General features: G+C 29.3%; 1 protein-coding gene across 1 annotated transcript; it reads right to left on the bottom strand.

Moving 5' to 3' along the window:
- Nucleotides 1-8,103: 8,103 nt before the first annotated feature.
- LOC112082801 (glycine-rich protein 5-like) lies at nucleotides 8,104-8,720 on the bottom strand. The gene is made up of 2 exons (XM_024150319.1): nucleotides 8,586-8,720; nucleotides 8,104-8,447 (listed from the first exon to the last, which is right to left on the bottom strand). Exons 1-2 carry the CDS (start codon nucleotides 8,659-8,661, stop codon nucleotides 8,104-8,106), a joined length of 420 nt encoding a protein of 139 aa, XP_024006087.1. The 5' UTR covers nucleotides 8,662-8,720.
- Nucleotides 8,721-16,254: the final 7,534 nt, after the last annotated feature.

The raw sequence follows: 16,254 nt of genomic DNA, 5'->3' as shown, positions 1-16,254 counted from the left end.
TTTTAATTTTCTTGGTCCAACGACAACTTAATTTTTTTCTGTACTTTGTATCTTTTTTTTTTAATATCGTTTCTTTATGTTTGTGTAGAAGTATAATGTGTTTTATCTTTGACAGTAAAACTCAAACGTTATGTTTGGATCAAATATTTATTTATAGTTAATTGAGGGTAAACGAATATTCTTACACAATAACTTGTGTTATTTTGTAACTTTAAATTTGCTGTGCTAGATTTAGAATTAAAAAATAATAATTTTATACTGTTTTATGATAATACATATATATATATATATACTGTACAAACAATCAGATATACAGTACGATGAGATCACCATAAAAAGTTTCCATAATTGATTATACGAAAGCGTGTGTCTGACAATCCATACATATAAGATACATGTAGACCGTATTTAATTTGAAATATTATTTTAATCTCTAAATTATAGAACTATATTTATAAAAAAAAAAAAACAAAACAAAACATATGTGGACATTGATGATGCATTGTGTTGAAGGACCAAAAAGTCTAGCAATAGGGGTGATTTATGCGACTCCGAGACTTATTCAACACCAGAGCTGCGTTTGAGCCAATTGAGTTGAAAATGCCCTAAAAATATGGGGTCCTTATTATTTTTTTCACCACCACTGTCTCCACCTCCGGCATTTCCTCCACCACAACAGTAACATACATCTCCTCCTACTTCTACACTTCCATTGCGACGCTTCTTAGGTTTAATCGGCTATACAACAACAAAGCCTCCATCTTTTTTTTTCTTGCGGCAGAAGCAACAGCATAACATTCGACACATCGTGATTCGTGATCGTATAGCAAAAGCAATCACAGAGATTCTGATCAATGTCAACGATAAATGTATAAGCTTTTGTTTTTAAATGTTCTGAATAGTGATGCAATCATGCAAATATGTGACGTAAAAGCCCTTTTATATAGCTCGAAATGGCCGTGGACTTTGAGATATATATTTTAGCTGACAACGTAACTATTTGTTTATAAGAGATAGAATAAATTGCACAATTCGATTCTGCTAGCAGAAAAGTGGAACTTGGCTTCTTGATTAATATGAACGATCAAATAGACAATAAGATAATATGACAAAAAATAGAGAATAAGATCCACAATTACAGTATTGGTTTAGTTCCATTGAAACATCACATTAAATAATAGTTAGAAAAAAAAAGCATCACTTTATTCTTAAATGGCCTAATACTGTCAGTTTAAAATTGCATGGGACGTCTAAAATCGCCTAAAAGTATTGTAATCTATTTGATAACAAAATGCTTAAATTCTAACGTCTAAAAAATAATCGTTATGGTTTATGAACGACTAAAATCTAGGCACTGTACGTCTAGACTGTTTTTTGGAACACTGCATATAACCTATAAATACTCAATATTTAAGTAGATAACTTATATTTATGTAGCATTTTTCTTTAATAAATAGTATTTCACGTCATTATTCTGAGAAAGTTTGAGGCATCAGGCATGAGATAAATTAATTTGATCAATTTTACCCAAAAAAAAAAAACATCACTTTATTCTTAAACGACCCCATTTCTAGCACCATTCCCAACGAATTACCAAGAAACTCAATTTGATAGTAAATTTCCGATAATGTTTTCGATGATATACCGAAAAACACAAATTTTCTACGAATTTCTGATATATTATTATATCATCAGAATATTATCGCTACGTTGTCAGTGTTACATTCGTTAGATATTTCATTGTTTTCTTGTAGGTTTTAAGAATCAGAGTAGGTTTAGAAAGCTTATGCCATAAACCTAGTAATTTCTGAAGGCTACAAGAAAGTTCAAGGGATGATTAAGTTCTAAAACTACGAGTAATATATACTCAGCGATCAAATTAATTTATCTCATGCCTGATGCCTCAAACTTTCTCAGAATAATGACGTGAAATACTATTTATTAAGGAAAAATGCTACATAAATATAAGTTATCTACTTAAATATTGAGTATTTATAGGTTATATGCAGTGTTCCAAAAAACAGTCTAGACGTACAGTGCCTAGATTTTAGTCGTTCATAAACCATAACGATTATTTTCTAGCTAGACGTTAGAATTTAAGCATTTTGTTATTAATCAGATTACAATACTTTTAGGCGATTTTAGGCGTCCCATGCAATTTTAAACTGACAGTATTAGGCGGTTTAATCAGTCTTATGCATGTGATTCTTGAAAGCCTAAAATGATCGTTAGTTTAGTTTTATCATTCCTTTTATGTTGAGGTATAATTCTGTTAATACGGATTTATAGTTGATTAATAGTGTTTTTGATATATTATTTTTAAACTTTGTTTCTCCTAAATCTAACATTCGTGATTTTGATATGGATCTTTTTGTTTAACATATTTTCTTCATGTTTTAGATTTGGTAATATATTAGTTTTTAAATGTAATTTGAATTTCTAAACAAAAATAATGTATATAAGTTGAACTTCAGATCTAATTTCAAAATTTTAACATATGATTCTGTGAATCACATTTAAATTAATTATACATAAGATATATATATATCTATATTATTATTTAAGTAAATATTTTTTAAAATAACCTTTTATTTTGTAAAATATTACATGATATGCCATTACAAATAACAAAGAATAATTAAAATATGAAAGAATATAATTATCTTTCAAATCTCTATATTATTATTTCAGTAGACATTTTAAAAAAAACTTTAATTTTGTAAAATATTACATGATACGCCATTACAAATAACAAAGAATAATTAAAATAGGAAATGATATAATTGTCTTTCAAATCTATTGAAAAAATATGGAAAGTCCTTGTTTCTCATTTAATAGAGTATATTTATTATTTAATTTATGAATTCAAAAATGTAGTAGTTTTTATATTTTTCGTTTCAAATGATATCCTAAGGTATATTTAATTAAAAAACTTGAAAATAAAAAATTTTCACAATTAAATACTATAAAATTCAAGATTAAAACTTCTGATATCAAAAAAATCGTAAAATATTTTTTACTATAATTCACTATATTTAGTTGATTGTAGACAAAAAAAATAATTTTTTAAAGTTATTTTACCAAAAATTTAACATGAAAAATTTGATTTTTAAATAAAAAAGTTCATAGTGAAGTGAGGGTTATTAAATGGTGTATATTATAATTATTTTTATATATTAATCCAGTACAAACATGTTAAGTAAACGGGTTAGTTCGATATAAATGGATTATAATTCTGATTTTTTAATATTTACCAAAACAAATTTTGCAATTCAAAATATTAGTTTTTAAAATAGGTGATACATTCAATCTACTAAATATTATATATATATATATTTTAATTAAATAATGTATTGTTGTATTTTTATTTACTATATATCAAACCTAAGTGTAAATAATATTATACTATTTTTATATCTAATTAAAGAAGATAAAAAAATTATATATATATTTTGTGGACATATTATAAAACTCAGTTATTAAGCATTGCAAATTAGAGATGATGGTTATAATATTATAATATTTTATGTATTAGTCTAAATAATATTTTAGTCTAATGTCAATGGGTTAAATAAACAATATTTTGATTTATTCGATTATAAAATAATCTCATATACAAATTAACTTATTTTCTATAATTGAAACCAAAAAATAAAAATACTCTATATACATATCAACTTATTTTTAAAAAATTCACAAAAATATGCAATATATTATTGTAAATTTTATAACAATAACTGTTTTTATAAAATAATTGTTTTTGCAAAATTATTTAACTTAATTGAAGGTTAAAAAATGTCCTCCGCGCTACAGCGCGGATTAATCTCTAGTATAGTTTTATAAGAGTTTCAGTTTTCAAAATCATCAAATTCAAAATAGACGTTTTAAACGTTATGCATCAATTAAGTCGTTATACACTTCACAGCTAGACATGTCCGGCTCAACAGGGGTAGGTAGAAATTTATGGGTCTAATTTTTTTAAAAAAAATCTTCTTACCAAAATGGGTCTATCTTTGAAAAGAAAGTTTTTTAATAGTGCATATTTTTGTAAAAATTTTGTTTAAAAAGACCCATATTCAAAAATGTTACTTTAAAATCCGTATAAAAATTTTTATAGACAAATTTTTTATGTTAAACAGATAGAAAAGGCCCAAAAAAACAAAATTTCCCTATGGTTTTATAACTTTTGGGCCAGGGCTGCGGCTAGGATGGCATATTATAGCTACTTTAAAGATTATTCGATTTGGAAACCTTCTATGTAAAACGATGCAATTGAAGATCTTAATAAGTTTCATCTACGTTTCCAATCGAAGAAGTCAAGAAACAGAATTACAATTAAATAGCTTGTGATACAAGAAACATCGGACTATTAACTATATACATAAATTTAATTCATTATATACATTTAATTTTCATTCTCAGAAGAGATCACACGTTAAAACATTACAAGCACATATTAATTCACGACACATACACAGGAAATCGTTAATAACAACGAAATTAATTAAACCTCATATTTAATAAGTTAATCTCCACCACCTCCACAACCGCCGCAACCGCCACAACCATCCCCGCCGCCACAACAACAGCCTTCTCCTCCTCTTCCTTCTTTGCAGCGGCGGAAACGCTTCTTACTCGGCTTCAAAACAACAAGCGATCCATCTTTGTTACCCTTTTTTTTACCATTTTTCGCATCTCGTGGCTCTTTCTCCTTGCGGCTGAGGAAGCAGCATAACGTTCGAATCATCGCGATTGTATTTAGCAATACGTATTGTAATTAAGGTCAACAATATATACGCTTTCTTTGATTCTTTGATTTTCTGAATACTGATACAAGTATGATATTTCCTTTTATATATAGCATAGTCCCAAAAAATGCCGTCTACACTTTGAAAATATATGTATTTATATTTGTTTTATAATACAAGACTACGAAATATGACCCCAAAAAAAAAATACAAGATTACGACATAACCTATTTGTTTTCTGAAAGATAAAAGAAAGTTTCTTCTTGATTAATTGAAAAAAGATACGGTCAAATAGAGTGAGATTTTCGTCTACAATATATGGGTTGAATAGTTGAATTTCCAAGGAAACAGCACATTTCCGTTTATTTTATGAATTTAATAGTCATATCCAATACGTGCAACAACAAACAAAGATCAACTGATTTTATATCGAAATCTTCTACTTTTTACAAAATATTTTCTTCTCTCTTACATCTATATTAAAAGCACCAAATATTCTCTTATATTCCAATAACTATATAATAATATCTTCTTTGATGAGTCGATCATTTAATCTAATGTATTAAACAAAACTTTATGCAAACCAAAAATTTCACATTTACACAATCGTTTCATCACTTATATATATGATCCATTTTATGTTGATATACATATATATACATAACACAGTACATTCAATTTTCAAGATCACACGTTAAACTCAAAGCACAGATAAATCCATCATGTACACTACGTACAAGAAAACAATCACATAAATTATATTGAATGGGGGAAATCTCATGTCCTCATCTTTTAACAGCCGCCGCCACATCCACCACCGCAACCTGCGAAACCACCAGAGTCATTACCATAGCGTTTACGACGGCCTGAAACCTTTTTAACTACTCGCGGCCGTGGAGGCGGCGATGGCTTTTTCTTCTTCTCCGTTTTGGCCACTTGCGGTGGAGCAGGAGACGGTGAAATTTTCTTGCCTGTTTCATCCACTTGCGGCGGAGGCGAGGACGGTCTAATCTTGGTGCAGCTGATGAAACAGCATAAGATACGAAACATCACCATCGTTACAGCCAAAGGAAATGTGAACTATGGTATTACGTATAAATGATATTGATCATTTATATAAAGATTGCCCAAAAAAATTTCGTTGACTTTTGTTTATTTAGATAAACTTGCCGACGTAAGCCACATGGCATGGATGTTTTCTGAAAGATGCGAGAAATTGCAAAGGAATCATCAATTTGTTTTCAAATAAACAAAGTAACCTTTTAACATTTTTTAAAGAATAATAAACAAATAAATTGAATCAGTTTTAAGTGCAGATACAGTATCGAACTACTATCTACTTAGATTGATATACGTTATGTTTCACAAATAATTATTTTTTTGTCATTTTTTTTATTTAATGTCAAATTTATTCAATCAAAGCTTTTTTACATCAAGTGCAGCATTGTTTAAGAATGTAAAATCAGAAAAAACTCTAATTTCTAATTTCTATAGTATCAAACCAAAACATGAGACTATATTCATAGTCTTGGTCGCCAAGAAGTCTGATAGAATTTAGTCGATTCCTCACTGTTTCGTCAATGAGTTTCCCCAGTCTTTGAGATAGTGAATGGTCTTCACCATGTCTCCTTGCATTCATCTCCCTCCAGATGGCGTGCATTGTAGCCTCGTTGAAGATTTTTTGTCTGTTTTTAAGAATAAAAGAAACTCAAATGTATTACAAATGCCAAATGGTTTTGCCAAGCGAACTAATTAAGACTTGTGATTAACCAATTTTCTTGTAAAAAGTTTTTGTTTAAATCATATCTCTCTCTCTCTCTCTCTCTCTCTATATATATATATATATATATAAGTATTTTTACCATACTATAATAAGATACATATAAACAGCTTAATTAAGCTGATTAATATACAGAATTAAATAAACGGTTAAATAAATGTCCTTGGCTAAGTCTTGGCCTTTTTAGGTATGGAAAATAAAGTTGTGGCGGACAACCACCTAACCAAGTTGCAGAAACTGTATAAAACATTATCAAAAAAAGAAAGTGTATAAAACAGTCCATGCTATTATATCTCATTAACTGGTGCATCATATACACTTTTGAAAGAATTAAAAATATAGGACAAATAAACATAACTATTGTTCCCTTACTATTTATGTAGTAAATTTTGTCTCCTTAATACTTCTACTAATAATTTAACCTCTTCTACCCTTCTAATTTGAATTTACCCATATTAATTAAAATTTATGATATAAAATTTATTTGAAAAAGAAAGAAATATATTCGAAAAGGAAAGAAATATGTTCTCTAGATCTGATTAGGAAAGAAATAAAAAAATTTAAAAAATAATTAGGAAATTAAATAATTCGAAAAAGAAAGAAATATATTCTCTAGATCTGATCCTAGATTTTCAGAGATTCAATTAACCGAATTGTATAATAAGTATTCTATAATTATAGAACAAAGAGTTTTCGTAGAAATGTAATTTTACTAAGATATAGAACAAAGAGATAACTATAGAGAGATAATTATACTAAACTGTAGAACAATAAAAAAGTTGTAGAATACGGTTTCATAACTTTGTAGAACATAGAAGAACTGTAGATAACTAATTCTATATATTTAGTAGAAAATTAATGAAATAGTAGATAGTCTATTCTATAAATTTATAGATTTATAGAATGTGTTTTGTACTAATTCATAGAGCATTTGTAAAAAATTGTTTTAAAATTTTTTTTGGCAAAAATATGTTATGAAATGTCTTTGTCTTCCCTTTTCAGAATTTTTCAAAAATTTATAGATTATAAAAATATTTTTTAAAAATTTTCGTAATTATAAATAAATAGTATTTTTGTCCAAAAATAGTCAAGTTTGAAAAAGTACTAAGTGGACAATACTACCGTTTTTTTGTCCTATAAATATAATTGCCTCTATACTTTTTGTTTAGCTAATAGTTGATATATCAATTTTTTCTAATAATTACGAGAACTAGTGAAGATATCAACTGCAAATATTGTAAGAATTGGTTTGTGTGATAAATATTTGTTTTAGTACTATGATATTTTGTAAGACTATATATATTTCCCGAAATCTTTGATTATGTAAGAATTGGTTGGTTATTATTTTAGAGGCGGTTACTTCAATATAGAATTATATTGATGTCTGTGAGATATGTATCCTATAGTATTATCTCATCCGAAAGTTCATGGATGATGGATCCACATTACATTATATGCAAATAATAATATATAAACTTAACATAGATTCATGAATTTATATAGTTTTATCTAAAAAAAGTTACAATTTAAGAAAACTATCATTAATTAAGATATAATTAAGAAAACCTCGGTTATTTAACTTCCCCCACAACCTCCACCACCACCACCACCACCAGCGGCGCCACAACCGCTACCACCGCCACTAATTCCACCACCACCATAACCACTGTCACCACCACCACCACCATTGTCACCACCACCACATCCGCTACCACCGCCAGTAATGCCACCAGCACCACAACCATTGTCACCAACTCCATCAAATGCTGAAGTAGAAGCCGCACTCATCATAATAGTGAAATCTCCATCCAATTTCTTAGGCGCCTTTTGTCGGAAGCCATCGCCCACGGTGTATGGGATGGTGTCCCTTCTACCTCGCAAGCGATCTTCCGGAGAACCAATCGTCAAATGTACAACACCTTATATATTAATTAATTAGCCAAAAGAAACCACAAATATTTGGGCAAGAATACTCCCAATGCTAGTTAAACAAACAGAAAAAAAACTGTAAACGCCCTCAGTTCCTAATAAAATTTACATTCGAAACAGAAACTTACCATTTTCAACATGAGTTTTCCTTGGCTCCGGCGGTTGAAGTTTCTTCTTCTTGTTCATCATGCAACAACGAAGCATTTCAAGCTCAATAGATTTATTGTTGGTGATTATTAGCAGAGTTAGATGTAAAGAGGAAGAAAGATGCATGAGATAATGGGAGATTAGCGAGCATTTAATAGGGTAGTTGATTCAATCCAGTTCCAGAAAAAGCTTGGGAAGCAGTGGAGTCCTAAATGAGAGTAGAGTCACTCTAAATTCGGAAAACATACAAATACAATGCATCATTATTGGAGGTCCAACAAGTATCCACCGCTTTATTTGGATGCTCTACCATGTGTAGAAAACTACAACTCAGTCTTTTCGAAATACATTAGACAAAATTTATTTCATTTAATTGTAGGATCCTTACTTCTGGTAAAATGTGTATACAAAAAGACAAATTTTGTTGTCAACAAAAGAATTAATATGCATTTACATTTTTTCAGAAACAATATTTATTTATATTAGATATTTAACAGATTGAATTTCAAGCTAATTAATTTAGTCATTAATATAAATTAATTATGAGAAGGTTTAGAATTAAAAATATATGGATTTTTTCCCAATTCTCCATACACTAAAAAAATATGTGTTTTATATCACTTATTTTATATATTTGCATTAAGTATATATGATGTAAATTTTTTTACATCAATAAGATAAATGACTCTAAAAGTGATGATGCAAATATTTTATATCAGTTTTAGCCAAATATTGCATCGATTCTTATAATTCTTATAATCGATGTTAATATGTATCAGTTTTAAAAAACGATTTTTACATTAGTTATTATAAATGATTTTATTATTTGTTTCAGTTCTAACAACCGATCAGTAATTATAAATAATTTTATTATTTGTTTCACTTTTAACAACCGATGTTAATAATTGTAATTGATACTAAATTGTAATTGATACTAAAATTTAATTATCAGATGTGATTTTAATTAATTATAATATTATATTTTAAATATTGTTTTTCATTTTATTTTAAATTTTAATATATAAAATTGCTATATTTTAATGATTATAATCAATTGGGTGTCGAAGTAATGTATCCTGATTTAACTACATATTAATTTAATTTAGAATGATGAGTTAGTTTTATAGTGGAGAAATTTTCTCCTCTCATGTTCACTTTTCCGATGTGGACAAACATATATTTTGAAAAAATTAATTGCATTATTTATCTAATTGATATAAAATTTTATTTTGAATCAGTTTTTTTTAAATGATACGATATAAAAAAGATTAGTATCAATTTTTTAGTGATGTAAATTTTTATATCATTTTTAAATAATGTTAATAAAAATAATAAACACATTGATTATTTAACTGATGTAAATACATATTTTTCTACTCACTCCGTTTCACAAAGAGTGTTGTTCTGACACTTTTTTTTGTTTCAAAAAGAATATCGTTTTAGAATTCCAATGTAAATTTTGACATAAAATACTATTTTTAATCTCAAAAATAAATTCAAAAAATTGTTATAAATATAATTCCAAAAGTCATTTTCTACAAATTATTAAAGGTATAAGAGACATTTATCTTATTTCTTAATTTGTGTGAAGAATGTCAGAACGACACTCTTTGTGAAACGGAAGGAGTATCACATTTATTAAAGTGATGTAAATTAATTGATATTTATATTGAACCGATGTTAGAGTAATAAAAACTAAAATCAGTTATGTAGTGATCGGTTGTTAATTGATATTTAAAACAGAATTATTTATGAAGTATTTATGTAAGAAGTAATTCAAAATAGAATTATTTAATTTTTTGATACAATTTAAATTAAATGATGCAAAACCTAATTTTTTTTGTAGTGCTAGCATTTATGCAGTAATCGTTTGTTTACCAATATGATCCATCATATGAAAGATAGTACTATTGTAGATATATTACATACATTCAGTTTCCACTCTCATATATACTTGATCAGGAGATATCATAGATACTTGATCACACATTCAGATCTTGCATGCACAAATAAATAAATCACATGCACAAGGAATATTATGATTACATCAATTGCTATATATACAGAATTCAACCGCTACCTCCGCAACCGCCGCCACCGCCACAACCACCAAAAGGACCACCACGACTTCCTTTCCCGCAACAGCAGCCTTTAGAATTACTCTTTCCGGATGACGTCATGACAACAAGATTTCCATCTTTCGTTCACCCTTTTTGATGTCACCTCTCGGTGGTGATGACGTGTGGCATAAGAGAAGACCATCGCCATGGTACAAGTTACAAAAGATTATAATGGCCAAATTTTTTTTCTTCTGAAAGTGTATATTGATACAAATATTATAAATTGTCCCTTTTATCTATAGACACCTCAAAATATCCATTGACGTTGTCCTTACAACATTAACCTATTTATTTTTCTGACCTTTTTGTATACAAGTAATTGCAGTCGAAATTTCAATACTCTAACTACTAAATGGAATTGTTTTTGTTTATTAAATCTTCAATAAAGAAAGTGTATATTATGGGGTCAAATCTGAAATGAGATCCAAAATTACAGACTGATTAACTGAAATTCCATGGAAACATATCATTTGTATAGAGTTATGGATTTGAATATTCATTCGATATGTCATGTGTGCGACAGCGAAAATTGATATATAATACTACACATTCTCTTTTTGAATGAAATAGTCTAATGTAATTAGATAGATGATTGACCTTGTTCAAAGACCAAGTTAGATTTTCAAGCGAAATTACGAAACAAACAAAAAAGCTTTTCAAAAGTTTGTTTTGATATAGAATTTATTTAGATAGCAGAATTAATCTAGATAGCAGAATTTATTTAACTTGCATGTGTTTTTTTTCTTTTCGTCTTTTCGTGTTGCTTGTTTATGTGTTTCGATTGTGTAATCTCGTTTTTAAGGGTTTCCCTTTGGAATATGTTCCGGAGTATTGTATTCGGTAACCGCAGACTTTGTATCAGCTTTCAGTTTAATAGTAAAATTTCTAATTGGCAAAAAAGTTCATTCTGGAATTTCGGTTGCGGCAGTTAAAAATTAAAAATTAGGGTTCGTATATTTAATGTAATGCTATGTATGATTTCTTGTGCATGAGATTTCTTTTGTACATGTAAGATTTCAGGTGTGAGGTGTATGATCTTTGGTGAAGATGGAAGTTGAATGTACGTTACATAACCATCACAAAATGGACCATATAGATAGAGGTTTTGAGTGAAAAAATTGTAAAAAGTATATATTCACATAGAGTTATTGGTGTATATTACACATCACACCTGAAATCTTACATGTACAAAAGAAATCACACGCACCAGAAATCATACATAGCATTACATTATACAGAACTATAATTTTTACCTTTTAACCGCCGCCGCCTCCACACCCACCTCCGCAACCGCCGCCGCAACCGCAACCACCACCTCCATCTCCTTCTCCGCCCCAACAACAGCCTCTGGAGGTCTTCTTACTCTTTCTCGAGGACGCCATGAAAACAAGATCTCCATCTTTCGTGCCCAGCGTCGTTAAATTACCCTTTTTGACGCCATTCTTCGGCGGAGATGACGTCAGCTCACCCTTCTTGCGACGCATGTAACAGGATAAGAGATGACCCATCGCGATGGTACTTGGTAGTAACAAATGGCTATAATATATGTAAGGCTTTGTTCAAAAACTCTCTGGTCATAAAAATATGATCAACAGAGCTCCAAGTTTCCTTTGACTTTGTATAAAAACTTACAACAGAGCTTACTTTTATTCTGACATAAACAATTGTTGAAGTGGAATTAAATTTTAGTCTACTAGCAAATAAATGGATTTTTCTTGTTGATTAAAAAATGTATATATTGTCTGGTCTTCTTTGACATAAAAAAAAGTATATATTGTATGGTCAAATCTAAAATGAGATGCAAACTGCAAAGTAATATACTGAATATAAGAAATTTTATGGAAAAAGACATTTTTATTTTATCATGTGTGCAACAACTACACTTTATATTTTAATGAGATTTTTATACACTACAAATTCTCTTCTGAATGTTATATATTAATATATAGTGCAAGATTACATCGATTGTGTAATCTCGTTTTTGAGGGTTCCTTTTGGAATATGGTCCGGAGTATTGTATTCGTTAACCCCAGACTTTGTATCAGTTTTCAGTTTAGTATAGTAAAATTTCGAATTGACAAAAAAGTTCATTCTAGAATTTCCGTTGCGGCGTTTAAAATTAAAACTTAGGGTTCTGTGTAATTAATGTAATGCTATGATTTCATGTGCGTGATATTTATTTTGTCATGTAAGATTTCACGTGTGAGGTGTAGGATCTTTCGTGAAGATGAAAGTTGAATGTACGTATATAACTATCACAAAATGGACCATATAGATAAAGGTTTTGAGTAAAAATTGCAATAAATTTAATGTTCACATACAGTTTTTGGTGTATATTACACATCAGTACATCACACCTGAAATCTTACATGTACAAAAGAAATCACACGCACAAGAAATCATACAAAAGAAATCACACGCACAAGAAATCATACATAGCATTACAATAATTATACAGAACCCTAATTTTTAATTTTTAACAGCCGCCACCTCCACACCCACCTCCCCAACCTCCGCCGTAAACGTAACCACCACGTCCATCTCCTCCGCCCCAACAACTGCCTCTGGAGGTCTTATTTGTCTTATTTCTCTTTCTCGACATGATCTCCATATTTCGTGCCAGGACAACAAGATCTTCATGATCTTTCGTGCGCACCGTCTTTAGTTTACCCTTTTTGACTTTTTTATTCTTCGGCGGAGATGACGTCACCTCACTCTTCTTGCGACGCTTGTAACAGGATAAGAGATGACCCATCGCGATGGTACTTGCTAATAACAAATGGCTATTAAATTTGTAAGGCTTTGTTTAAAAAAAATCTGGTGATAAAAATTTAGTATGATCAACTAGCCCTTTCATATATAGAGAGCTCCAAAATTCCGTTGACTTTGTATAGAAGCTTACAGCAGAAATTATTTATTTTCTGACGTTAACTATTGTTGAAGTGGAAATTTTAGTCTACTAGCTAATAAATGGGTTTTTTCTTGTTGATTAACTTTTCAAGGAAAAATGTATATATTTTATGGTCTTCTTTGACAGAAAAAAATATATATATTATATGGTCAAAACTAAAATGAGATGCAAACTGCAAAGTAATATATTGAATATATGAAATTTTATGGAAAAAGACATTTTGGTTTTATCATGTGTGCAACAGCTACACTTTATATTTTAATGAGGTTTTTATACACTACAAATTCTCTTCTGAATGTAATATTCTAATGAAATGAGATGACCAAGCAAGCTTTTCCCCTGAAATTAAGAGAAGATTGAAAATATAATTACGGCGCCTGACTTACTCAGTCTTTACACATGATCGAGTCATGCATGCGGGGAAATGTTGGAAACATTCTAAACCATACACTATAATCAATGCGTTTTTGGACAGTATCCAGATGTTGACAACGGGCGTTGGCAAAATGTATAATACTCTATTGCAAAATCACGGTATAACGTGTAGGACATAAATTTTGACTCATAAACATGTTCCTAATTTGATATAGTGATACTTTGAACATTGAAATATTACTATAAAAAAAAACCCTGATCAACAGTGAATATGACTCGAATTATTATCCGATATATTGCAGCAGAGACGGCTTAAACCAACGAGTCAGAAAAGTATTGAAAATTTTCTGTGTGTTTCGGAAAATTTAGCAAATTTTTTATTATATATAAACTAGTAACAATACAATAATAGACGTTGTTAGAAGTAATATTAAAAAACTTTTCAACAAGAAAATATCAGAAAATTTGAAAAACGTTGTATTCTTACCTTTTTTACGTACTGTACATGAATTTTTTACAGTTTTGAAAAACTTTAGGCAAAAAATAAGAACTTTTAAAAGATAGTTATTTTTTTTCGGTTTTAAATTCCATGTACGTAGTCACAAAATCTTGATAAAAGGTGTTTATAATAGTGAAAGTTTTTTTTATAGTGCAATATATATATATATATATATATATATAGGTGTACTAATAACCAAATGTAAACCACAAAAATTCACATTTACAAAATAGTAATTGTCACCTTTTTTGTCACCTATATGACTCGCATTATACGATGGATCAATAGATCATCGATATACACTTTCTAGATGATCACACATTATAAGAGAACCTTACATTGTATAAAGTAAATACGACCATACAAACAAGAAACCATTTACACCACGGAAACCTTTAACCGCCGCAACAACAGCCTTTGGTCGACTAAAGACCTGACGTCACGTCATCACACTAAACCCTACATCTTTCTATCCCGGCTTAACCTTTTAACACGCGCAGGAGAAGGCGACGAGGACGAAGACTTTTTCTTCTTCTTTTTTTTTTTGTAAAAGACTTTTTCTTCTTGCGTCATGAGGATGAGGAAACAGCAAAACATACTAAACATCAACATCATATTGCAAAACTCAGTCAAGGGTTAGCTTTTGACCGTTTTGGAAATATTCTACGAATCTATGTTGATATAAATATGAATAAGTGTCCTTTGACAATAGAAAGTGTATATCGATGATCTATCCTTTGACTTTCAACGGACATATCTATGTATAAAACTTATTCATATTTATATCAACGAATCTATGTTGATATAAATATGAATAAGTGTCGATGATCAATCGTTGACTTTCTATGTATAAAGCTTACGTCATGTTCATAAATCATAACCAATATATTTTAAAACAAAAGGAATACAAGAAATTGCAGAAGAAAATTCGATTCCGTATCTAAGCAAAAATGCAAAGGAAAAAATGAACAACTCTCTTTAACTATAAAATCTAAAATATTTTAACGCTAATTGCTAATTATATGAAAGCTCAATTGCCGGTCATAGAGAAAGACTATTGAACTGAGCTTATGTGTCGTATGCACTTTCTGTGGAAATGTCAAATCTTGTAGCAATAAACTTGAAAATTTCTTGTTGGTTAACACTAAAAATGAGATCCCAAGCAATAAATTGAATAGTTGAAATTCCATGGAAACAATACATTATAGATTTGTGGATTGAATATCATTAATTATATGACTATATGTCATCATGTGTGCGACAACGAAACTTGATATATATTACACATTCTCTTTTCGAATGAAATAATTTAATGAAATTAGATAGATGATTGAGCTTGTTCGAAGACCAAGTTAGCTTATCCATTGAAATTACGAATAATGGGAAGTGCGCAGTGTATGCTGGAAATGTTGCAAATTAAGAGTGACTCTATACATTATTAAAATATATATATATATTTTTAATGGAAAATTTCATCTATAATTAAATAATATTACGACGGATGTCTCAGAAAAAAAAAAAATTCTCACTAGGTATGTTACTTTACAGCAAAATCATGATAAAACGTATGACAGAAATTTAGATTTATGATAAGTATGTTCCTAATTAAATTTGAAAGTGGTACATTAAAAAGATTGCCAAAAAACTGATCAGCAGTGAATAGCAATGAAAGTGTGCTTGGGAAAGAATAGCAACTGACCAGTGACCACGCAACGCTTAGTTTGTCTCGTGGTAAGTAGGAAGAA

Source organism: Eutrema salsugineum, unplaced genomic scaffold, assembly GCF_000478725.1.
Source record: "Eutrema salsugineum unplaced genomic scaffold, Eutsalg1_0 scaffold_7, whole genome shotgun sequence".
Lineage (NCBI taxonomy): Eukaryota > Viridiplantae > Streptophyta > Magnoliopsida > Brassicales > Brassicaceae > Eutrema > Eutrema salsugineum.
The sequence above is the reverse complement of the archived record's forward strand: the minus strand, read 5'-3'. Positions and strand labels throughout refer to the sequence as shown.